The 27,868-nt window shown below is 32.2% G+C and overlaps 1 protein-coding gene and 1 long non-coding RNA gene across 2 annotated transcripts in view; one reads left to right on the forward strand and one right to left on the reverse strand.

The window, feature by feature from the left end:
* The first annotated feature begins 291 nt into the window (after positions 1–291).
* The window catches only part of LOC128169639 (synaptogenesis protein syg-2-like), a 49,101-nt gene continuing 21,524 nt past the window's right edge, over positions 292–27,868 (forward strand). Inside the window, exon 1 of the mRNA XM_052835751.1 lies at positions 292–553. Within this exon, the coding sequence (XP_052691711.1) occupies positions 379–553 (175 nt within the window). The 5' untranslated portion in view covers positions 292–378. The remainder of the gene's footprint in view (positions 554–27,868) is intronic.
* Positions 21,486–22,642, reverse strand: LOC128169640 (uncharacterized). Its single transcript, XR_008241562.1, has 3 exons — positions 22,303–22,642; positions 22,002–22,121; positions 21,486–21,584 (listed from the first exon to the last, which is right to left on the reverse strand). It is a non-coding gene; the product is annotated as an uncharacterized LOC128169640 (long non-coding RNA).

Consider the following 27,868-nt stretch of genomic DNA (forward strand, 5'->3'; position numbering starts at 1 on the left):
AGAATCTCTGTTTACTTTGCCTTAGAATCAAAACGCTTTTGTCTTTAAGTTTCTGCCTTTTTGTAAAATGCAAAAAAGTCTGTTTTGGACCATGATTTAGTCCAGGCTAAGCTTACGCCTGGGCGTAACAGGTCCCAGGTGGTCATTGACATTTGAATTTACATAAATATTAATTTTATAGTACATATAAAAATGGTTTTACATTTCTTATTTATACTTAATGTGTGCTATTCATTTTTTACAGTACCAGTGAAGAAAGTGGTGTTAACTTATGATAAAATCACAGTAAATGTAGGGCAACAGATAAACCTCACTTGCCAAACTGATGAATGTAATCCAGCAGCTGACATCACTTGGTATAAAGAATCATCACCAGTTATGGACAGTAACTTTCATATTTCTCACACCATTGGTCAGTTTGACCTGATCAAGACAACTTCAGTTTTTATGTATACTGGAGTGAAAAATGACAACATGCAAAATGTGTTCTGTAAAGCCTCCAATTGGCCTGGAGTGACAGTGGAATCAGTCAGCTATTCATTAAATGTCAGATGTAAGTTATCTTCATGCTAAAATATATGTCTGTAATTGTTTTAAAAGATTGACAAATAAGATGTTTCTTGTCTTTGAATAACATATTCTTTTGTTAAGGCCTCCCTCTGCGGGCGCCGTATAATAGTGATCATGCAAAAAAAAATTTAAAAAAAGAAGGAAAAAAAGCATACTTATTTCAAATTTAGCCCTATCTGGCTCATAGATAGAGCTTCTAGGTAAATAGTGTGCAGCAAGTTTTAAGGTAAAATGTGAAGGTCATAGCAGATTATATTTTAAATCTAGTTTTAGACCACAAATTGTTTTCCCATTGGCTTAATTTTGCTCAGATTACACCCAAAAAAGCATATTTGTAAGGGGAAATGAGCCTGACTTAAAATAAGAACTATGCCAACCTCAAAATTGAAAGGTCAATGTCAAAGCAAAATCCTCTAAAATGCTTATATCCTATTAACCATTATTTAAGCGGGCCCTTTGAGATGGTTACCATCTTAACGATGTCTAGTTATTACCGTGCAACCGTTTGTTTTGACGTGACACAAATTGAGCGGATTTGGGCCTACAAGGTATACCAATTAATTTTGGCGGATATGATTTCGGTGAACTCATTTCCTTTCATTAAAATTTGACTGTCAGTTATTTTTTAATAGCTGAGAATTTAGTGTACTTAAGCAAACACCCTAAGTCGCAATTACGAGGCAGTAAAATTCGATGTCCAATACTTGCTTCACAAACTTAGAATTTCTAACAGAAATAACTAAATAGTATTTCGTATATGCAACAAAAGGTATACCTTATTAATTTTGGATTTTAATTCCATTGTTAGGTAACCTGAGTCACTCAGGTGACGTATTGCAGTTGGTCTTCGTCCGTCGTCGTGCGCCGTGCGTCGTACGTTAACAATTTTACATTTTTAACTTCTTGAAAACTACCAGGCCAATCGTTACAATTTTGGTGTGAAGCATCTCTATGGTAAGAAGAATATAAATTGTGAAATTCATGGCTCTACCACCCCTGCGGTGCCACGGGCGGGGCCAAATGTGCAGAAAAGCCAAATTTTCAAAAATCTTCTTCTCTACTCCCACGCATGTGAGGAAAAAACTGGTTGCATGGTTATGATGTCCTTGAAGCCTTCTACCAAAATTGTGAAATTAGAAAACCTTCTTCTCTACTACAGACCCTGAAACGTACTACTACACCAAAAAAGCGTGCAACTTTCGTGCGAGAAACGTTTCGTGTAAACCGTTTAGCGTTTCGTGTAAACCGTTTTGCGTTTCGTGTGAATCGTGAGCGTTTCGTGTAAACCGTTTAGCGTTTCGGGCAAAGCGTGCAACGTTTCGGGCAAAGCGTGTAAATCGTTTCGGGCAAAGCGTGCGAGAACCGTGGGAAACGTTCATCAGATTTCATTCGGAACTCTATGACAATTTAATTGTTTCAAAATAGCACTCGTTTTTAACATAGCTTTAAACTGTTTGTGTTTGGCAAAACTCCTTTGAGATATTCTCGAGAAAAAAATGTATTAGAAATGATATACATGTACTTATCTTTTTACAAAATTTAAATAATTTTTAACAAACAAAAGAACAGTACGCGTATTGAAAGAAGACTAGTTACTGAGACTATACGGCTGTGTACAACCAGTACACATAACCTCGGACATCGGGTAAGACCTGCACCTGGCTGAACCTGACAATCAAACTCTGTGTATTCGTTTTCATTGGATGGTCACGCGTCTCTTTTTTTTGTCAATAGCCAATAGAAATTTAATGACTTCAAGGTAGTCGGAATCAGTATTTGATGATGCACACAATTTCAACTTATGATAGATTATCTAACATTAATTTGAACAAAATTAAATGTTAACATAGAAAGAAAATATACTGTTCATTTCTATGAAATGCGGGAATTAAATTCTTCTGAATCCCGATTAAAAATATTTCTACAAGTTATTATTTTAATTATTTAAACACTGATAACGTAAAACAACAAGTAATTAACACACTGAAATTTTCCTAAAATGTACACATGCAATTGATTATTATGGGAATCTAAATGCATGGTACTTAATTCAAATAGATTATTATAGATATATTGTACCCCGTTATGCGGGGCGCCGATTATGTATACGAATATTGAGACAAAAATTTAAATCATTTTTTATTTTTTGTTCTTTCCGAAATCCGAAATAGTAATGACAACTTTCTTTATTGTTTAATCGATTGATTTTTTTTATGTGATATTATGTACGGAACATTTATTTACGCGAATGATTCGACAAAAGCAAAAAAATTAATTGGTTGTTTTATAAAAACATATGTAAAATATCATTGTTTAGTAAATAGTTTATGTGACTATATGTTATTTTTAAAATTTTATCCATAGATTAAAAAGATAAAAAAGAATTACAATTTTGAATTCCAGAAATATTTTTTTAATTAAAAAATTAAACACTTGACCAAACGATCTTTGGCATGAATTTATTTATAATTATATTGCACATTAATTGACAACAAGTTTTAAGCTCTAATATATTCTGTTTGTCTGCAAAACAGTTTTTCCTATTTCACTGAAAAAATACAAAAAAATTCGTATAAAATAACTGAAAGCCGATATCGATCTCTGTTTTGTGGAATCATGTTTCAAAAAAGATTCTCTATCGATCCATAAAATAAAATTTTGGTGTGTCGACGAACCTTAACACCCATTTCACTTGGGTTATTTTACACAAATGAAGAGGGAAAAGAAATGGTGTTTAAAATTATATCTCCCCTTTGAAATGGAAGACATATTGTTTTTGTCGATTTTGTTACTCTTATTAGGGTCTTCCGTCTTCAGCGGAAGACGAATCTATTATTCTATTGGTTCTTTTTCACTTTCTTACTAAGGTCTTCCACTTACAATGGAAAACCTTTTTGTTTTTCATCGTTTTTTTTAGCTTACCCAAGTTAGATTTTCTGATCACATTTTGTCCGTCGTCCGTCTGTCCGCCCGTCTGTCTGTCCGTCTGTTAACTTGTTACATTTTGAACTTCTTTCTAAAACCGCTTTGCGAATTTCAAAAAATTTGGCACAACGTTTTTTTATTCGAAGGCGAATATAAATTGCAGAAATGAAAGAGTGATCTTTACTTAAAGCGGAGAAAACCTGGTAAATGTGGAAAAGGTGGTTGGTGCATTTTAAAAAATCTTCTTCCTAAAAACTACTGTGTCAAATTCAACGTATTTAGCAAAAATAATCCTTATGGAAAGGTAAACATAAATTGCAAAAATCGTGGGCTTATTCTATTTCGAATATGAGTTTTTACTTAAAAAATAATAAAGGTAATGTTTGTTTTAATCGGATTATAATTTCGGGTTCGGTATTCCATACTTTTTAAACGGGACGGTGTAAAAGTATGTTCTTTGTTTAAAGCAGCCATGTTGAACGTATGATAAACGGGTCGATCTGACAAATGTTGTGCAACTGCCAACTGTTCGCATGCAAAGGGAATCTTTAAAACATAGAAGATACAATGGTGCCGATTTTGTGAAGTAAATTGAGGTTAAATATTTCAATGCGTTGACAAGGTTTCACATTTGACGGTGGTGTTATGTTAGCTTGTTTTGATTTTCGTTCATTAAGGTCTTCCGTTTCCAACGGAAGACCTTATTGGTATTCTTCGGTTTCTTTTTCCCTATTATTATTAATTTTTTTTCTTCCAATTTTTGTGCATGCGATTTCTCAGCAACAACTCAGCAACAAATCTCCATCAACATTTCAGATGTGATACATATTGGTCTGAACTTGATAGCAAATTTATTGCATTTATGACATCACATCCGTTTTTGCGATATTGACGTTTTAACGATTTTTATATGGGTAATTTGTCTGTGGCAGTTCTCCTAAAGTATAAAAGATATTGCGCTCAAATTTCTACAGTTGCTAGAGGAAAGATTGAAGTTTTGCATGGTTTTACATGTCTAGCACTACATGCGCCAAGCTCAGTAGGGCTCAAAAATTGAGATATGAAAAGCGTCGTTAATTTTCGTGCTTTTCTTCTTTTATCTCTTTTCTGGAAAATATTTTGTTAAAACATGTTATGTAAAATTAGTTTGAATTTACAAGACCTTTCAGCTGATATTAGGAAAAAGGGGTTGGCCCCTCAAATTAGGGACTTAGAGGGTTCTAAAGTATTTTGCCCATAGCTCTTTACCGAGGGATATTTTGTGACAGATTATAGAAGCAAATATGTTCATCTAACAGTTATAAAGCCTAACACAAACACAAACACAAACACAATAGTAAACGACACGAAAAAAATGATAACACTGAAATACATGTGCAAAATGCATCAGTCATTGTTAACCGAATCCGAGGTCCACACCTCAAAATTCAACTTTCAATTTATTTACGACGAAAATCAAGATCGGGTCTTTTCACCCCCCTCCAGACACAAACACGCATCAATATTTCAAATGACCTCGCACTGTTACCAAACCTGTGTAGTCAGACATCTCACACGTTGTTTTTCATCTCATTAAAAAAATTTAGCTCCTGTCCCGAGCATAAACACCCCAAATTCAAAAAGAAATTCGGGATTTATTTCGCGTCAGCCATGTTTTGACGTGAACCTTCGCTGAAATACTGTTATGACACCTGCAGAGGCTGTGTCTTCTAATCTCGCTGGAGCCAAATTGTTTTTTTTCTTTTTTTTGGATTTTCTAACTAAAATATTCAACATAAAGGGGTTGTTGGTCTGTAGTACAAGTTGAAAGAACTCTTCCATTAAGATTTAGACAAATACAGTCTTTAATTTTTAGGGTCTTCCGTCTTCAACGGATAACCCTTCTAATATTCTATTGTTTCTTATTCACTTTTCTTATTATTAAGGTGTTCCGCTTCCACCGGAAGACCTTATTTTTATTTTTCGGTTTTCCCCCTATTATTAAGGTCTTCCATTGATGAACTTAACAACATGCAACCTTCAAATTGTGTTTCAGCTGCCCAAATAAGGAGAGAAGTGCCCGGTCCCTAAAATGTTTTTCTCAGATATCTCAAAAGCGGTAACTCTTAACAACTGTTGAGCAAATTGTATCTAAAATTAAATAACCTTTCATTTGATACCACGAAAAAGGGGCTGGCCCCATATATTAGAGACTAGAGGGCTCTAAAATCTTATATGATTGCGCCCATGAGAAAAGGGTCCTTATGACGTTTTGTATAAAACAGAGAAATAACGTCATAAAGAAATGACGTTACGTAAAAAAAAAAAATCTCGTCTGAAAGTACAAAACAGCAGCGCTGTAATTTCGTTACTTCGTTTTACTTTATGAACATGTGTCTTTATGCCGAAACGTGTTTAATAGCAGTGCCCCATTCTGCAGTATCTTTTGTAATAAATAGAATGAACATATTGATATTTTTTTAATATTTTACTCATTTATATAAGTCACGATCGAATGTAGATTCCGTGCTTGCTTGATACGAACAAAAAAACAACTCTTGATCATCCGCATAAGAAAAACATGTACTGCATACCGCAGTGTCGGAAAGAATAACACGATTAAAAAGTTTACATTCCATAGATTAACTTGCGGTACTGAATCTGATTTCTGAATGTTTTGAATATAATATAATTTTAGAGTTACCGGTTAATGAGAAATCATTATAATCACGACGACGTTTTTTCCACCGATTATAACTGGTTGATCCGCCCGTTGGCATCTGTTTACTCGCGCGACCGACTTTAACTTCATGTAGGTCTTCCATTTTCATCTAAACAGGCTCTGAATCTCTGAAGATGCGGGTCCACAAAGAAGTTTAACAATCTGGGTGAAACCCATAGCCTTTTTATTACAAGATAAATATTTTAATCACTGTTTATAAAGGCATTTCGGAAAACAAGAAAGATAATCCACTTCTGTAGAAAATACCATGAGGCTCCGCACGGGGAAACTGATATTAAATAAGATGTTCAATTTATTTCATATGTTCAATATTAATGAGTGTTCTTAAAATCTGAATTAAATGGACTAGTGAATGAGTTATTATCAAAAATAGGTGTTTAGTCTATAGGTTGATACTACTTGTAGATCCAGTCGTTTATCAATTGATATAACTTGATGTTGCTTTTTAGAAAGCCAATTTTGTTGATTTTTTAAAATAGATAATAATAGGTTTTCTTTTTAACTCCGTCTATTATTCAGACTTTCTAGAGATTTTATAGATAATATATACACTCCGAAAATTGTTTTAACTTAAATTAATGTTATAAAAAATGTTTACATGTAAGTATTAAATGTGTTGCATACAGATTTAGGCGCAAAGGCGCAAGTGAGCTTTACAATTGTCATTTATTTGTTGCGAATATAGATTTATACAATATAACCAATACCTTATTTTTTGACCCCGCTCTTTTTCTCCTTTAGTCGGCCAGTTATATATTTAGGCACAATAGCGGTATTATTTAATAGGTGCTTATAAAGTGCGGATTATTCCGAATAAAAATTACAATATTTTTTTTCAACTCTTCATTTGTTTGAGTGCAACAAAATTGTAAAGAACAGATAGACATTGACCACGAACATTTAATCGGCTACTTTCTCTGAGTCATCAAAATGTGTTAAAAAGCGTACATGTATATTGTATATAATGATAAAACATTTAAAAAAAATTAAGGCAAAGTTACGTTTATAGAACCGTTTGGTGCAGCGATTCAGTGATCTAATATTTCAAATACTTATGTTGGCTAGCGATGTACATGTACTGGTTTAGATTATTTAAAGCTACTGTATTGATTACAATTAAACAATAATTGATTAGATTTTTTTTCAAATTCAAATTAGTTGTGGAAAAGTTTTCGGAGCCTGATTTCTTTCAATATATATATTTTTTTGGAGGGGGAGAGGTATTAACTGATTTCTTCTGAAAAATTTCCTAAATGACAAACGGTATATGCATGTAAATTGTGCGTGCAAGATCTGTTGTAAAAAGCTTTTAGAATATAACCTGCTCAGTTTGTTTTATAATATACGTAGATGCATTTCGGCAGATAAGATACTAGTAATTTTAGAGGACGCTTAAAAACATGAAAAAAAGTTTTCAATTAAAAAAGGTTAGTGTGCTGTTCATTAAAAAACTACGGGACATTTGAGCTACATATATAAGCGCTAAATTATTCATGTGTCTACAAATACCCCATGTAAACAAATGAGCTAACTCATTGTATTAACGTGTGTTTAATCACATTAATTACATGTCGACAATTAAATAACCCATATAACAAATAAGCCAACTCATTGTAGTAACATGTGTACACTTTGAGTCATTACATTCTAATTAAATTTAGACGTAAACTATAGTTTTCATTAAACCTAAGAGTATTTAATTTGTGCCCGATTTTATTCTTTGATAAAATCACATTATAATTTATTGCTTCGGGAACTTGATAATGTAAATAATAAACACTGTTGTCTTGACAAAAGAAGTGGGTGCTACAAAAACATTTAGAAAATGCTACGAGAGAAAATCACAAGCTTTACTGTAGTGCTTGTATTGAGATTTCAGTAAAAGAAATGTCGAGTGGAGAGGGTAAATAAATAAAGGTTCACGATTCGATACCTTTGTACAATATTATTTCCATATCACTCCTATTAAAATGGAACCAACTTTTATTTTCAATTCAATTACGCTTTTATTTGTCATACATGCTGTAAACTGTTGTAGTTAACTTTATGAAAATATTGGTGCTCACGATTTCCATGATTTTATATTCTTGCAATTTCACACAAAACAGAAACAATGCGGAATAAGTGCTCGCATAAAATATGAAAATATGTAATATCAGCAACGTTACATATTGATTTACACATAAAAAGGAAACAAAATTAACTACGATGAAGAGTTTTAATTGTGGCAATAAACGTGAGATAAAATAAACATACGTTCGATCCTGGACGACAAATTTAATTGAAATCAAACAAGAGCATATCTCATTTCATACTTTGACTAGATAAATATTATTTTCTTTTTTAACTTTAATTTTAATTTTAACTCAAACACCTTTACGAATTTATTGAAATGTCCATGTATCTGTATCGCACATTATCATGCTTACTTTCAATATGTAGTCCCCATTTAGTTTTGCAGATGCCTATGCTAATTGTCAAACTCTCGAAATCCATGCCAAGCTTGCGAAGATGATTTTTATCATTATATGGATATAAACTAAATTAGAATTTGATGAACTCGGTGTATCTTTTATTGATGCACGTAGGAGCAAAATGACCGGCGCGAATTGTCTCTAAGACCAAAACGTCTCGCAATCTTACTAAGCTTGCTGCGTATTTTCATAAACCAATTACAGCAAATACACTACCGCTTTGCTTAAAATGCGACTTTTTATTTAAACAACTTGATCGAATTCACGTGTGAATAGAGACAATTTTAGGTATAATGTAGTAAGGAACAAGAGTAAATATGAAAGAAAGTAATTTAAATTATTACGGATTACAAAAATATTAAAGCAACATAGAATTTAGTAAGCCATAAAGAAATAAAAACGAACGAATCAAAGTAAAAAAAAATATAACCATTGATATGAAAACGCTAAGTGTCAATCATGTGTAAATGTACAGAAAAATAAAAAAGCAAAATAAAGAAAGGAAAGATCTACTTTTGGCAAAGTTTTTTTTTTCATAAAGCATGTGCTTAAGAGTCCAGTGTGCATATACATTGTATTAACACCATGCAAATGAAAAATGTCATGTTCATTTTACTTAGTTATTGATAATGAATAACTTTAGAAAAATTATTTGAATTGTACATGTAGTTTATATAAGTAGTTCGTTACACGACTAAGATATGATTTATTCAGAAAACATGAATGTGCGTTAAAAAAACTTCACTGTTTTAGTGACAATTACATTTTCAATGTGCACGAGTTGTGTAAAAAATATGCATTGATATAAATGCATTATTATTACTTAAAGTTAATAATAAGGAATCAAAAATGAAATTAGTAATGATATCTTGAAAAGCAAATATATGATTAACAAATAAAACTATGGAGCTATATACCTAACATAAAAATGACGTTGATGAAATCATAACGTAACGTCGCAAAGTGAACAACGTCATAGGTAAAAATGCCGTAACTTTAAAAGCCAAATAAAGATATTTATAGTTATTGGATCTTCATGAAACTTCATAACTTTAATCTTCTGACAAATATAGATATAAATCCATAAAAATCTGAAATTGTGAAAAAAATGTCATAAGGACCCTTTTCTCATGGGCGCAATCATATCTATAGCTCATCGCCGAGGGATATTTTGAAATGGATTATAGAAGCACATGTGATTATCTTGCAGTTATAAAGTCCAACCGCATAACGATTTTCTTATGTGTTACGTAATTAGGGTTTTTTGGGGGGTGCAAAATTCAAAACTTTTATCACCTATACCTCCAAAAGGAAAAATATTTTGAAATGCAGTATAGAAAAAAAAGATGCTCAAAATGATATACTTAACGTAATCCAACTTTCAAAATTTGGTTCAGTAGCCTTAATAAGGAGATAACGGACCGTCACCTAAAACGTTTTTTTCTCAGATATCTAAAAAAATGTAACGAATTTCCTAACAACTGTTGAGCAAATTTCTTTAAAATTAAATATCTTTCAGTTAAAGGGACATGGTCACGATTTTGGTCAAAAATTATTTTTTCGATTTTAATGTTTACAATGCTTCAGTAAGGCATTTTTAATAGGCAACCAAAATTTGATTGTCTTTTGTTGAGTTATAAGCGAGTTATAGAGCTTACAATTCTTCACTATGTAAACAAAGCTTTTGTTTACATTTTGAATGTTGAAGTGAAAATTCCAGTTTTAGACCTCAAATGAATGTGTTAATCGTTAGTTACTGTTAATTTATGATTAAAATGAATAAGGAGATAGACCAATTAGCTTGAAAAAGATTTTTTACTGGTATATTGAAACTATGTAAATAAAAACAGGGCACGAGCCTTGTTTACATGACGAAGAATTGTGAGCCCTGTATTTTGCTTAAAACTTATCGACTGGCACCCAAATTTCATTTGATCATTAGAAATGCATTCCTAAAGCATTGTAAATAATAAAAACAGAAAAATAAAATTTGACCAAAATCGTGACCATGTCCCTTTAAGATGCCCGACAGCATAACGATTGTTTCATGTGTTACACAATTAGGGGTTTTAAGGGGTCAAAATTCAAAACTTTGATCACCTATATCTCCACAAGTACAAATATTTTGAAATGCAGTATAGAAGAAAATATGCTCAAAAAAATGAACCTAAAATCATGCAACCTTCAAAATTTGGTTTAGTGACCTTAATTAGGAGATAAGGGACCGGCCCCTAAAACTTTTTTTCTCATATCTAAAAGCGGTAACGAATTTCTTAACAATTGGTGAACAAATTGTCTTTAAGATTAAATGACCTTTTATTTGATACCACGAAAAAGGGGCTGGCCCCTAACATTAGGGACCTAAAAGAGCTCTAAAGTTTTTTTCTCTATCTCTTTACCGAGGTATGTTTTGTAATGTATTATAAAAGCAAATATATTTATCTTCCAACCTTAATCTTGCAACCTTCAAACTTTGGTACAGTGGCCCAAATAAGGGAAAAATGAACCGGCCCCTAAAACGTTTTTTCTCAGATATCTCAAGAATGGTGACGAATTTGTAAACACTTGTTGAACAAAGCTCTTACACCTGAAACAAAATTGTATCTGGCCCTTAGAATGTACACCCTGTTTTTCTAATCTTAAACATGTTTAGTTGTTCACAGCAAAATCAAGATCGAATATATATCTCAAATTCTAAAATCAGACTGAAGACCTCCTCGTTGCTCGCAACGAGATCGTGTCTAGTTTGCATATTATTTTTGCTTTGTAACCCGGGGAACTAATGCCTGAATTTTGTAATTTTTACGTATCAAATCAAAGGTAGACTTCGGTAAATCAGACAGTTGACTTTTTACATGCGCAGAATAAGCTACATTTGATGTATTAACAAAGTACTTAAATACAATTCACTGGTAATTTGGTATCTTTTACGTAATAGTTTATTAATGCAGTGTATTTTGTTGAGATGCTCAGCATTTTCTCGATTTTATTCAGTTTAAATAGAGTTCAATATCACTGAAGGAAATATGTACTAGCTACATTTGTATTTTATATATATATATATATATATATATATATATATATATATATATATATATATATATATATATATATATATATATATATATATATATATATATATATGATTTATTTTGAAACATAAATTGTGCTCTTTGTTTTAGTTCATGTTTCTGCTGTTTAATTGTTTCTATTTACGAACCATATTTGAGTGTTAAGCTTTAAATCATAAGCAAGATTCAGAGCTATGTGCACAGATATGTGGCCATTTTTTTGTTTTTATTTTCATTAATGTTGAATAGGAAATACCAAGTCTAAAATCAAGCAAAATTGTGAGTTCTGTATCTTGCTTATAATTCGCGCTGACGCTGAAATTGACGCTGACATTTTGGTTGATCATAAGAAATGTCTCGCTAAACGTTAGGCCACCTCTTTATTCGATGAATTATATGAATTCCACAATGATTTTGATAGTTTTTCAGACACGAGTAAATAAAAAAAAAAAACACCGTTAAAACAATTTCCATAGTTATGTCGTTTATTAGGGAGAAAACCAATTAAATTTTTGAATGTTTTTAATTTGAGGAGTTGAGTGCATTGAGGCACAATTTAATTTTTCACATCTATAGGGTTTTTTAAAAAGCAAAATCGACTTCCCTTATCATTCATTCCACCAACTAAAAAATAGAAAAAGTAGTAAGTATTAAGGAAGAAAATGTACCTATATGCTCTCAATTATTTTAATCGCTTTATGAATTGGGGGAAAGGAAGGGGGGGGGGAGGCAGAACGAAAATATATGGAATTGGAAGTTAACAGTTAAAAGTTAAGTTTTAAATGTTACATTTTCTTATTTTTGGTAGAAATGGTATTCCATTAAGGTACATGTCAAAAATTAAGTGTATGCAAAAATAAGTGTAAAATTTGAATACTTTACAATATTTTTTTGAGGCGTCGAGCTAATGCTTGGTAGCCTTCTGGCGATAGTCTGGATTGGCAATCGTCCAAACATTCATGCTCTACGACGCCTTTTAAATGCGCATAAGAAATAATTTCCTTAAAATTTTAAAGGTATTACAAGATTTTTATTCCATATATTCACCTAAATTGTGTACAGAAAACCAAACTTTGCCTTCGTGGTTATTGACAACTCACTGCATAAGTATAAATTTGCTTAATCAAGAAATGGCGAATGAATACAATAAGGTGTAAAAATTCACTATGCATTATTTAAGTTTATCGCTTACATCTTAATTAGAGACTGTGTCCGATAGAAAAAAACCTCTGATATGTAAATTTATTTGTAATCGGTCTCCATAATAAATATAAGCGATAAACGTATCTAGTGATTTAGTTGCAATAAATAAATATGATAATGCAGTCGGTTTGGTCGAGCATTTTAGATAGCACGTGTTGTGGATTTGTTTGTAAACATTGGTAATCTTGTTTCAAACGGGAATTGAAATAAATAAAATTATGTTATATTATTATTATTAGGGACACACTGTTGATGTATTCAAATAACTAAACTGTGAGAATAGTTCAAAGACTGTTAAAAGCAGAGAGACAATTATTATACCCACACTTTCTTAAGAAAGTTCGGATATATTGTTGTTACTCTGTTCCGTCCGTCCGTCCGTCCGTCCGTCACGTTTTACTTTCTCAAACTGCTCTTACATCTTATAAACCAGCAATCTGAACTCTTAGAGTTTGATTTGGGGTGTCATGTTGTTTTGTAAAAAGGTTTCAAAAATTCTCTGGTAGTCCTGGGGGTCAAATAATTGGTAAAAAATGACGTTTTTTCACAAAAAACCTTCTTCCTCGAACTCCTCCTACATTTTCAATAGTAGACAAATCATCTCATGGAATATGTTTTAGGGTATCCTATAGATGCGCAATAAGGTTTCGGAATTTTCAATTTTGTCCTGGGGGTAAATTAATTGCTAAAAAATGACGTGTTTTTTTTTTTTTTTTTTTTTTTTTTTTTTTTTTTTTAACAAGAAAAACAGTTTCAAAAACGTCATTTTCTTTTTGCAGTAGCCAAATGATCTTCTAGAATATGATTGGGGGTGTCATATTGAAGTGTGATCAGGTTCCAGAATTTTTTTTATTATGGGGATCAGTGGGCAACAAAAAATGACGTTTTTTTTGCAAATAAAGTATGGTTCCCAGAACTCCTCTTACAACTTTTGGGGTAGCTACGTCATCTCTTGGGATATAATTGGGGCTGTCCTATAGATGTGCAATAAGATTTTAAAAATCTAAATTTCATCAAGGGAGTCAAATAGTAGCAGAAAATTGACGTTTATCACTCGAAAAAACCCCAAAGATCCAAGAACTCCTCTTATGATTTAATGGATATACACATCATATCTTGGGATATGATAGGGACTGTTCCATAGATCAATGTAGATGTGCATTACCGTTTTGAAAAATTAAATTTAACCCTGAGGCCCATTACCTACATATCTGTTTATGCCCTTTAAGGATCAAAAATATATATGGTTAAGGGGTGGGGATCTCAACCGTTTTCGAGATATTCGTGTACTTCCTGTTCGAGGGGGGCCATGACCACCCCCGGGGTCCATGACCTACATACCGTTTGATGCCCCTTGACACAAGGAACAAGAATATATATATGGTTTAAGGGTGGGGATCTCAACTGTTTTGAAGATATTAAGGGACTTGCTGTTTGAGGGGGTCAGGACCACCCACAGGGCCCATGACCTACATAACATATGATGCCCATTTACATCAGAAACATGAATATATATGGTTTAGGGGTCATGATTATAACAGTTTCTGAGATATATGGTTATTTCAAATTCCTGGGGGGTGGGGATGACCCCAGGGGTCAGATCTAATAAACCCTATATATTGCCAGTAACAGTCAATGTATGATTATGAAAACCCTATATTATTATCTTTGTCCGTTTTCAAGTTACCATTTAAAATAGAGTCTACGATTCTTCCTACAAGGTTCAATGTTAGACCCCACACCCTTTGGACACCCGTTAGGGTCATGCCTTACATGCCATAATGATCTGATGCGCCATGACCTAAGGAGGAATAATATCTTTGGATTAAGGTGGGGATCTCAATGGTTTTTATGATATTTGATAATTTCAGGAAGAGCACTTGGGATCATGACCTACATACCATCTGAAATGCCTTGAACAAAGAAACAATAATATAATATGTACATGATATATGATTCAATTTAAGAACCCAGATATAGATTAATCATCTATGTTTTGTAATACTTCCTATGAATATATACATGTATAAGTTTGTGTTTTGTTCTATACTATTCATGTTCATGACTGCAGTACTAGTATGGCTTAGTCTTATTTTAAATTACATTAAAAAATAGTCAAATATATGACTTGGAACCCCCGCCCCCAAACAAACTCAAATATAAACCGCCCCCCCCCCCCGTTAATTGTCGAATGATTAATTTGGGTGTCTAAAAATTTTTATATACTGGTAAAAAAAGTTATTCTTAAAAAAAATTACATTACACCTTGCATAATTGACAAATGATCTATTGAGATATGATCAGAGGTCATATTTCTACCTTGGGATCAATAACTAGTATTCATTGACAAGTTAAAATTAATAAAAATAAATGATTCAAATTATAAATGTTTATACTCCACATTCACCACCCCCCCACCCCAATCTAACCCGGTTCTTAATATTCAGTCTTCTTAATACATTCTTACATGTGTGCAGTAGCAAATCATTTCTTGATTGCTTTTTCTCTCGATTCTGATGCACATTAACATTTTGAAATTGCTTAATTCAATTTTTAAGATTTATAAACAAAATGTTATATGCATGTGTATTGGGATATTTGGGGCAATTGTAAAGTCTCCTAAACAAAGCAGTGACATCATTAGGCTAGGGATTACCCACATGGATCAAACACTACGGTAACATAAGAATAGGATAAATTACGTTAATGGGAGTTGATTTTAAACAACTCTCCGATGCACTTACTCGGGCAAAGCGAGTTAAAGACAACACCTGGGGGTCATTAATGTACTTTTCACCATTTGATGCATCTTAATGATATTAGAAGATATTTTGTATTTTCCTGTTTCATGGGGTCAGAACAGCTAGTCCCATAAGGTCATGACCTACATTGTATTTGATGCATTATAATACATTAAGAAAGAAATACTCCTTCATTCTTATTATTACTCATATAAAAATGATAATTAAGTGTCTAGTACACTTACTTACATGTAATACACAAATTGAATAAGAAATTGTTTATACAGGGTCAAGATGGGGTCAAGATGGGGTCAACTCAATAGTTCAAGTCTGACAAATGAAAAAAATAATTTTTGCAACTAAAATGACAGAAACTTTACAAATGCGATAGGATAGGTAACGATGATAAGCTTATTCAAATATTAAAAGATGATGATACAGTATGCTGTCAAAGGGAGATCACATTTAGAAAGTAAAAGTAGAACTTATGTATGCTGGCATCTCATTATATTGTGCTACTGCTACTACATATATTATGCTTACCTATATTGGTCAGCATCATAATGATAATCCAATTAAAACACAATAATGAATTCCTTTAGCTGATCTTAACTAATCCTTTTCTGCATATGGAAAACACTGACATTTATGTATACACGCGAACCCATCTAATCGAAGAGCTGGGTAAAACTAGTACATGTACCCGCTAATGATACCTGCAGACCTGTGTTGTGTACGTAACTTCAGACAAAGATCAGTTATTTGTAACATGCATGTATTATTATGACCTATTCTTCAAATCCCCTTGCACCATTTTTAGATGGAGGCTCTATGAGCCTCCTCTATTGCTACCGGTCAGCTCACATGTGACGTCGATAGTGGATTTGACGGACACAACCTAGCGGCAAAAATTGCAATATTCGTTTGGGATTCATATTCAATATTATTATTGAAATAAATATCTTATTTGCAATTACAATAAATAGAAATTTACATATTGCGATCGATTAACATAATTTTTCTCGAAAATTTTAGTCCATATGTCAAATTCGATGTAAGTATGAATATGAATGAGTTTAAGAATAGCAATAGTTTGTAATCGTTTAGTGGCTATTTATACTTTTTATACAGCTTCCTGTCCGTGACGTCAAATAATGAGGATTCCTCAAGAACCATCTTGTGTTGACCGAAATATTGAATAATTATGAGATTCAATGGATAAACACGGCGTGGTTCTTAGTCTGTATCGTATATTACTTGCGCATTATCAGTTAATCTCCTGCGGAGATATATCTTTCGATGTATAGCTAAGCTCCCGCCCCCGACATCGATCCAATAAAATGATTTTTCAACATGTTGAACCACTGCTATGTGAACTTGAGTATTCCCCCAATTAAGTACAGACAACCGGTGATCGTAGCATGGCACATTTTAGTTTAGTTTTACTTGGCATGCATACTAAACCTACTATAAGGATAGTGAAACAAATAAATTAAACATCCAGATTACACCCTTTAACGCACCCCCCCCCCCCCCAACACACACATTCAGTGTGTGCATAGGCAGAGTACCCAGGCCACGTGCTGTGAAGCTTGATTAATCCTGCATTTTCTGGCCAGCGCTGTCGATTTCAAAGTAAGTTGGAAAGTCAGTGTTTTTGTAAGCTGATAAGAGAATTTCGCGTGAAAAAAGTGTAAATACATTTGATAGAATGTATATATTTTCTTTTAAAAGTGAAGTACGGGGTATTACAAGATCTACCGCGGTATATTATTTTAAATTTAGCTTTAAAGAGATAATACAGCGAATTCTCTTCATCTTGGATATTTCCCTTTTTAAACATAGTTAAAGAAAAGAATAGAAGTCGTGCATATACTGAAAGATTGAATCTTTTCACAGCGAAGAAGCTCGCAATTGCGTGTTAAATATTTTTCCGAAATTCTAAATTTATATCTCTAAAATTTTGTTTACACCACAAGTAAAATCTGTATAAATTCGTAATATTTTCATCCCTTGCAGAAAGTCACGATGAAATGTTTACAGTTGATGCGCTAAGCTGTTGATCAAAAGGCTGAGCTAGCAATATTTACTTTCTGGGCCGCCTGCAATGATTAAATCAACGGTAATTTTGAGCAAAATTGAGCAAAATGAGCTGTAGCGTCTCTTATATATAAATATTTCATATTCATAACTTTTTGAAACACTTAGAAATATATTAGATCACTCTCTACAATCGAATCGTACATTCTGCAAAAGAAAAAGAACAACAACTATGCGAGATTGAGATCATGCATGTATTACCTACATGTAACATTAGGGGTTTTAAGCATGAACGATTTTTTTATATGAAAAAAGTTCGCTGTTTAAAAGTTTTTATTGATTATATATCATAAATTTTAGTATATATTGTGAATCATTAGGTATAGTACTAACTAACAAAATATTTTTCTGTTTGTAATTTGTTTTTGCATATTCCATAAAAGAGCGTGAATATGTTAGCAAAGTAGTTTCTGTCCTGTAGTATTTATCATTGCAAACTCTTAATTGATACTCTAAAGTTTCTATACCTAAAAATTTGAAGAAGAAAGAACCATTATTATTTTTTTTAGTTGATTTTTATCAACTCTCCTATGCAGTTACTCTGGCAAACTGGAAGTGGACATAACCACAGATCATCGCCGCTGACAACACCTTGTTCTCGAAAATAATCGATAAATTCGATGCAATGCATTCTGAAGCATTAAATATTATTATAGTTAAATATTACTTGGATCCATATAATTTTCCATAAGTATTTACATTACTGATACATAGTTTGATGGAATTTATTCTATCTTAAAATATTACGCAACATGATTCATATGATGTTTTCCTAGAATTCTTATTAGAATTGTCGGAAAAGCCCGAAAATTCATATTTTGAAAATATGTGTTATTCAATTACGGACAAGAAACTACTCGGCATGCGAAATTACATATTGTTGATTTTAAGATAAATATCAATCGATGAAATCAACTCCCGTCGGTAATTCAATACTTGGAATTATTAGATAAATCTCCTTCGCAAAGATGCCTCCGTCTCTCAGTACTTTCAGTACTTTGATATTAGGTAAATAACAGCTTTAAGGTGATGTATACTTCCTATTGGGATAAACAATAAAGTATATTAAATATTTATTAAATATTTACCCCCAAATAATGTTACCTAACATTAAAGCGCAGTGGGTTAGAGCGTTTACATGTCTGTAAGAGCATTGGGTTCCAAGGTGTATTTTTGGTAATTTTACAATTGATATAAATGAATGTTCATGGTGGGGGGGGGGGGAGGGGGTCTGGAACCCTCACTCCCACCCCTTCTCTAAATCTGTGCACACGATGATGTACATATGTATGCACACAGAAGCAAATCTAAAACCGGCAACCGCCACGGGGAGGGGGCATAATTTAGTTTTTAATTTTGTTTATAATAATTATATTGACCGTTATACTTTCTATAACATGAAATGTTAAGATTATTGATTACCTGAAAATTAACTGCAAACAGTTCAACCCCAAATTGCACATAAAGTGCTGGTCATGTGTATTATCATATGGGAAGGGATCTCATCCTTCAGTTCTGAAAATTATAATTTTTAAATGTATTACCGGAGTTTGCATGTGGTCTTCATTTTTAATTAAAATGGTACAAAACAGTGTTATTTAGGGGCAAACACTTGGTGCTGGTATTACTGTCCTAATGACAGCATCTAGTTTATTTTTGAACTTTGAAATTTCTTCGATTTTTGTAACCATGATGAGTGTTTCCTTATAAACGCATCATTACCTATTTTATAAGAAAATATACTGATTTTTGTTTTTTAAAGCAACACAAAACATAATTCATTTACTGTTATATTCTAAAATTATTTGATATACGACTGTTAGTTCAGAAATTTAAATTATTGATATCATTCTTTATAAAAGAAAAATGTCAGCCCCCCCCCCTTTGTGGCCGTTCCGCCCTTTGATTGTTATTCTACCGAGAGGCCATATGGTACAATATCCTTTGAACGCCCAAATAAAGTCATTGTTGCTCATGTGAGCGATGTGGCCCCTTTGGCCTCTTGTCTCTAGTCTTCTCCTTTTTAGGTCACCTGAGTCACCCAGGTGACCTATTGCAATTGGTCTTCGTTGGTCGTCGTGCGCCGTGCGTTAACAATTTTACATTTTAACTTCTTCTGGAAAACTACTTTGCAAATCGTTACCATTTTTTGTTTGAAGCATCTCTATGGTAAGAAGAATGTAAATTGTGAAATTCATGGCATTACAACCCCTGGGGTGCCACGGTCGGGGCCAAATATGCAAAAAAAAACCCAAATTTTCAAAAATTTTCTTCTCTAATCTCTTACATGTGAGGAAAAAACTGGTTGCATGGTTATGATGTCAATTAAGCCCTCTACCAAAATTATGAAATTTATGCCCCCTGGGTCAGGGGTTCTGGCATTAGGCCAATATGGCCATATAGTAAAAATGTTTTAAATCTTAGAAAACATTCTTCATAACTACCATATATATTTTTTTAAAAACTAAATGCATGATTATGATATCCATGAAGCCCTCTACCTAAATTGTGAAATTCATGACCCCTTGGTCAGGGGTTCAGGCACTAGGGTGGGGCCAATATGGCCAAATAGTAAAAATGTATAAAATCTTAGAGAATGTTCTTCTCCACTCCCATATATATTTGTTAAAAACTAAATGCATGATTATGATGTCCATTAGGCCCTCTCTCAAAATTGTGAAATTCATGACCCCTTGGTCAGGGGTTCAGGCTCTAGGGTGGGGTCAATATGACCAAATAGTAAAAATGAATTAAATCTTAGAAAATCTTTTTCTTTACTCCCATATATAATTGTGGAAAACTAAATAGATGGTTATGATGTCCATGAAGCCCTCTACCTTAATTGTGAAATTCATGACTCCTCGGTCAAGGGTTTAGGCTCTAGGGTGGGGCCAATATGGCCAAATAGTAAAAATGAATTAAATCTTAGAAAATCTTCTTCTCTACTCCCATATATATTTGTTGAAAACTAAATGCATGGTTATGATGTCCATGAGGCCCTCTATCAAAATTGTGAAATTCATGGCCCCTTTGTTTGGTGTTCAAGCTCTAGGGTGGGGCCAATATGGCCATATAGTAATAATGTTTTAAATCTTAAAAAATCTTCTTCTCTACTCCCACACATGTGAGCAAAAAACTGAATACATGGTTATGATGTCCATGAGGGCCTCTACTAAAATTGTGAAATTCATGACCCCTTTGTTAGGTGTTCAGGCTCTAGGGTGGGGCTAATATGGCCATATAATAAAAATGTATTAAATCTTAAAAAATCTTCTACTCTACTCCCACACATGTGGGCAAAAAACTGAATACATGGTTATGATATCCACAATCTCCTTTACCTAAATTGTGAAATTCATGGCCCCTGGGTCAGGGGTTCAGGACATGAGGGGGGGGGGATATGGCAATATAGTGTTAATGCATATAACGTTAAGGTGGATCTCTACACCAAATAAGTGTAGGAGATTTTTGTTGCATGCATTTGTTACCAATACTAGGCACAGTATTCAACAATAATAGACCTCAAAATACAGTACACTATTTTCTAGAGAATTTTTAAAATATCAATCTGGTTCCAGATAACCCCTTATTTATCAAAATTTTAAACATTTCTGTTTTAAAATTCTTATGAAAGTGAAATGTTATTAAGTTTAGAAATGAAAAATAAAAAAATCATGAATAAAGTTTGTATGATTTTTATTGGAATCCACATAAATATGAAACTAAAATATAAAAAAATTCTTTTAAGGCAAACTGCTGGACAAAATCCCACAAAAGCCTGAAAATATAAACAATATTCGTCGGTCAATGGGATGAAGAAAAGAAATTGAATGAAATTGAAAAATTAAAGGAAATACTTAATTATTGCAAAAATCTTGGTATGAAAGATCCTGTTTAAGAGTTGTCTTTCTTTATTTTACATGGTCTCAAATATCTTGGGATCAAATTTTTAATTAAGAAAAATCACGAAGAAAAATTAAAAAAAGGAACAAGTCTATGCTAAATATGTAGATATAAGATTAGTAGTGCTTCTGATAATGTTTGAAGCTGAAAAATTATACTTTTGATGAATGCATTATATATATTTAACTCTTTAAAACAAAATATAAGTAGTTAATTATATTATAAATTGCCTTTTACTTTTTTATATACAATAGCAATTATAAACAACAACCATACGCATATTAATACATACATTAGATGTCCATAGTGATACACATGGATGTGTGGAAATGAAAAACATGCTCCTTTTCAGACTTCTGTCTTTCCCTCATTTGGCTTGCAAATCCGGGCTTCCACTGCTATTGCTACCTAGCTGTATTTATGTTAATCAAAATACATTAGTTTAATGTCAAAGTTTCAATGAAAGTCTTTTACTGCAAATGTTTTTTTTTAATTTGGAAAGTTAGAATCAATTCAAGAGATCGTACTACGGTACTTTCGTTTTATATTCATCATACATATATAGTTTAAATGAAAATTTGACATCTGCTTACCTATATCGATAATCCGTCACATATGTATGATCGTCTGTTGCAGATGACATGACAAAAATGTATTGCCAATATAGCAGCAGAGCAGGGAAACTGTATATTATTTAGATTCCACGTTTTCCGTACAAAACAGCTGATAATCAATGTTAGTTAAAAGCTTTAAACAGGAAGAAAATTGACATATTTTCTAAGCGTTTTGGTGATTTCCTATCTTATCTCCTTAGTTAGAAGAGTTCAATTAAACGGTGTATAGCTATTTTGTACCACGACATAATGTTATCAATCCGGAACACAATGGCGTTTCGAACGGAAGTCAGACATGTTGTGACGATGTAGCCTTCCACCTTAAAATATTATCTTCTTTACTCCTACACACCTGGAAAGAAAAATGAATTCATGATTTTGTAGACCAGATCTGTTAGTTTTCACCAAAATTATAGGTTTCACAGTTCTTTTTGAAATGTGGTCGTCATTACAAATTTATAATTTTTCTACTCCAGTATGTAACCTACCGTAATTAATTAGATGCATGTATGAGACTCCCTGACAAGTTTGTGTATGGGATATATGCTACTCAGGTGACCGTTAAGCCCAATTGGCCTCTTGTTTCTTACCGATTTTGTGTCAGCGATTAATCGGAAACTGTTCGATAAAATTAAAAAAAAAATATAAATCTTATTGGTGTAAGTCTTAACCTTATCGGAATTAGTTTTGTTGATGACGTCATTTTCGTTTTTGAGATATCGACGTTTTCTTTATTTTCAGCGTGTTGTCTTCTCCAAGAGTGTTCTCAACCATTTTGAGTACTGAGTTCAAAATTTTAGGAATGATAGACAAAAGTTTGTAGTTATGTATTAAGGCAGCTCGGAAGGGCACGGAAAATGAGATTAAAATAGCGTTATGATTTTTCATGGTTTTCTTATTAGGGTCTTCCGTCTTCAGCGGAAGACCCTTCTATTATTCTATTGTTTCTTTTTCACTTTTCTTATTGTTATTATTAGGGTCTTCCGTCTTCAGCGGAAAACCCTTCTATTATTCTTCGGTTTCTTTTTCAATTCTATTATTATTAGGGTCTTCCGTCTTCAGCGGAAGACCCTTCTATTATTGTAATGTTTCTTTTTCACTTTTCTTATTATTAGGGTCTTCCGACTTCAGCGGAAGACCCTTCTATTATTGTAATGTTTCTTTTTCACTTTTCTTATTAGGGTCTTCCGTCTTCAGCGGAAGACCCTTCTATTATTGTAATGTTTCTTTTTCACTTTTTTTTTAATTCTTTTTTTTTCTTTACAATTTTTGTGCAGAAGATTTCTCGGAGATGGGTGGTCCGATTTTTGTCAAATTTTCAGCATTGATCTATTGTTATCTAATGCTGATACGCTTTTTTTATTTTGTAAAAATCACTTCCGGTTTAGACTTATCCGCCATTTTGTCACTTTTTAAAAAGTTCAGAAATGATAGATGACATGAACATCTAGCCTCACGAGGAAAATCATTGTCCGGAAATATCGAGTACGGAAGCTAGCTTGGGTCAAAATATAAGACACGTTTTTGACGAATACTTCTTGTCCACACATTTCCTCAAAAACGAGCAAAGATAAGTAGCTGAAATTTTCAAAAATGATAAATAACCTAAACATCTAGCCTCACGAGGAAAATCATTGTCCGGAAATTCCGAGTACGGAAACTAGCTGGGGTCAAAATATAGGGCACGTTTTTGGCGAATACTTCTTGTCCACACATTTCCTCAAAAACGAGCAAAGATAAGAAGCTGAAATTTTCAGAAATGATAGATGACATGAACATCTAGCCGCACGAGGAAAATCATTGTCCGGAAATTCCGAGTAGGGAAGCTAAATTTTAAAACTCATATTAAATGTGTTATAATGACCTCAGACTAATTTTAAAACATAATATCTAAGTTGCACTAATTCTTCGTCTAATAAAATCTTTTTCAAATTGATGGGATGAAATTTAATTTTTTTGAAAATTTTAAATTTAATTAAATCGTAATAAAATGACCTCAGACTAATTTTAAAACATAATATCTAAGTTGCGCTTACAATTTTGTGTCCAATGAAATCTTTTTCGAATAAATTGGATGAAATTTAATTTTTTTAAAAATTTAAAATTTGATTAAATCGTGTTAAAATGATCTTAGACTAATTTTAAAACGTGATATCCAAGGTGTGCTTACAATTCTGCGTCTGATGACATCTTTTTCGAAATGATTGGATAAATTTTAAATTAAAAAAAAAATTAAATTTAATTAAATCTTTATAAATTGACCTCAGACTAATTTTTAAATGTAATAATTAAGTTGTGCTTACAATTCTGCCTCTAATGACATCTTTCTCGAATTGATTGGATGATTTTTAAATTATTTGAATTTTTTTTAATTTAATTAAATCGTGTTTAAATGACCTCAGACTAATTTCAAAACATATTATTTATGTTACGCTTACAATTCTGCGTGTGATGACATCTCTCCCAAATTGATTGGATGAATTTTAGATTTTTAAATTTTTTTAAACTCATTTAAATTGCATTAAAATGACCTCAGACTAATTTTAAGACATGATATCTAAGTTGCGCTTACAATCCTGCGTCTGATGACATTTTTATCGAATTGATCGAATGAATTTAAATTTTTAAAAAATTTTTAAACTCATTTAAATCGTTTACAATTCTGCCTCTAATGACATCTGCCTCTATGACATCGCATTAATGTCTAAACTGCCTCTATAATGTCGCATTAAAATGACCTCAGACTAATTTTAAAACATGATATTTAAGTTGTGCTTAGAAATCTGCGTCTAATGACATCTTTCTCGAATTGATTGGATGAATTAAAAAAATTTCAAAATTTTTAATTTCATTCTAATCGTGTTAAAATGAACTCAGACTTAATTCCAAACATGATTACTAAGTTGCGCTATCAATTCTGCGTCTAATGACATCTTTCTCGAATTGATTGGATGATTTTTAAATTTTTTGAAAATTTTAAATTTAATTAAATCGTGTTAAAATGAGCTGAGACTAATTTCAAAACATAATATCTAAGTTTTGCTTACAATTCTGCGTCCGATGACATCTTTTTCGAATTGATTGGATGAATTTAAAATTTTTCAAAAATTTTAAACTCATTTAAATCGCGTTAAAATGACCTCAGACTAATTTCAAAACATGATATCTAAGTTGCGCTTACAATTCTGCGTCTGATGACATCTTTGTTAAATTGATTGGATGATTTTTAAATTTTTTGAAAATTTTAAATTTAATTAAATCGTAATAAAATGATCTCAGACTTATTTCAAATTATAATATTCAGGTTACGCTTACAATTCTGCGTCTAATGACATCTTTCTGGAATTGATTGGATTACTTTTTAAATTTTTCAAAAATTTAAACTCATTTAAATCGCGTTAAAATGACCTCAGGCTAATTTTAAAACATAATATCTAAGTTGCACTTAAAATTCTGCGTCTAATGACATCTTTCTCGAAATGATTGGATGAATTTTAAATTTTAAAAAAAAATTAAATTTAATTAAATCATAGTTAAATGACATCAGACTAATTTTAAAACATGATATCTAAGTTGCGCTTACAATTCTGCGTCTAATGACATCTTTGTCAAATTGATTGGATGATTTTTAATTTTTTGAAAATTTTAAATTTAATTAAATCGTGTTTAAATGACATCAGACTAATTTTTAAACATAATATCTAAGTTGCGCTTAAAACTCTGCGTCTAATGACATCTTTCTCGAAATGATTGGATGAATTTTAAATTTTTTAAAAAATTTAAATTTAATTAAATCGTGTTTAAATGACATCTGAATAATTTTTAAACATGATATCTAAGTTGCGCTTAGAATTCTGCGTTTCTCGAAATGATTGGATGAATTTTAAATTTTTTGAAAATTAAAAAAAGAATTAAATCATGTGAAAATAAATTATTGAACGGAAGACCCACTCGTTGCTCGCAACGAGATCGAATCTAGTTATTATTCTTTTAATGTCTTACAAATTTTGTGCAGGCGATTTCTCTGAGATGACACGTTCGATTTCCTTTAAATTTTTAGAAATTCACTTCCGGTCGGAAGTTATCGTCGTTTTACGATTTTTAAAAGTCAATTTTGTCGGCGATGTTTCTCAAAAACGAGTAAAGATAGAGAACTGAAATTTTCAGAGATGATAGATCTAGCAATATTCTCGTGAACCTCGGTCAAGAGAATGTTGGCCGTCACTTCCGGTCGTCACCAGAAGCAAATTTAAAAAATGAAAATTTTCAATTTTTTGTTTTTATATATTTTTTCCAATTACATGATAGTGACCCTTTTACTGATTCAGAATATGTAATTTGTTTTAAAATCGATCAAGGCATTCTCGAGAAATTAAGCGTCAAAGTCCTGAAGCGAGAGTCCGAGTAGCTCAGTCGATAGAGTCGTGGACATGGCCCGGGCGACCCGGGTTCGAGCCCCGAGTGCCGCACATTTTTTTTCTCTTTATTTCGCTTAGATCTACGATTTTATCTTTGAAATGATAAGTTTAATCTAATCTATTAAAAAATCGGACGGAAGACCCACTCGTTATTCGCAACGAGATCGAATCTAGTTATTATTAATATGTTTTACGGTGCGACCGTTGGGGCGAGCGCAGCATGTGATCAAATAATGAATTATGATAAATCAATAAAAATAAAAGTATCAACGTAACAGAATTTGAATGCAAAATAAAATATAAACATGCCTTTTTTTCTAGTAAATTTTCATTATTCAGAATTTATAAGATTGTTTATTTATTTAAATATAATTTATCTCAGATACAATGTTGTTGAATAATACAGATTTTAACATAATATTTATTGCAGTTTATTTCCTCTTTTATTGTAGCAGACATTTTCTTAAACTTAGTACATATAAAAAATTGACTTATCATAGAGCCCCCCCCCCCCCCCCCCGTTTAAAAAAAATGTAATTTACGTATAAAAAAAATTGCTGATCATATAAGAAAAACGGTTTTGGACCCCCCCCCCCCCCCCGGGGAGGATGTAATAAATGTGAAAACAAAGATACAGTTAAAGAGCTAAATGCATACTACGCACTCACCATTCCTTACCCGGATTAGAATTTCCCTGATTTTGAGAATTTCTTTTTCATTTTGCTTGTAAATATTTTTTGAATGATGCTGCCGCGCCCCCTTTTAAAAAAACGTTCCTGGAAATTACTGTAAATATATAGTGAATAAAATAAATGTGAGCATTCATCCAAATGAGAGCAAGTTACAACTGTTTTATTTCCTATTTAAAAAAAAAATGTCCCCATTCGTTAGCTTTGCAAGATTTTGAGAAGATTTTGGTATTTAGATTTACAATAACTACTTAGAGTAATTTCCCCTTATTGTGACGTCAAAGTTCACGTCGGTCAAGTGTCGTCTGTCTCTTTGAAAAAAACCTTGAAAAAAAAAGTAAGTGAAATATACTGTTTTGTTTACTTAAAAAGCATGATATTCTTGAAATTACACAATTTATCTGTTTCTCAAAAGTTTAACTTTGGTTCTCGCGAGAA

This window comes from Crassostrea angulata, unplaced genomic scaffold (genome assembly GCF_025612915.1).
Source record: "Crassostrea angulata isolate pt1a10 unplaced genomic scaffold, ASM2561291v2 HiC_scaffold_165, whole genome shotgun sequence".
NCBI lineage: Eukaryota > Metazoa > Mollusca > Bivalvia > Ostreida > Ostreidae > Magallana > Magallana angulata.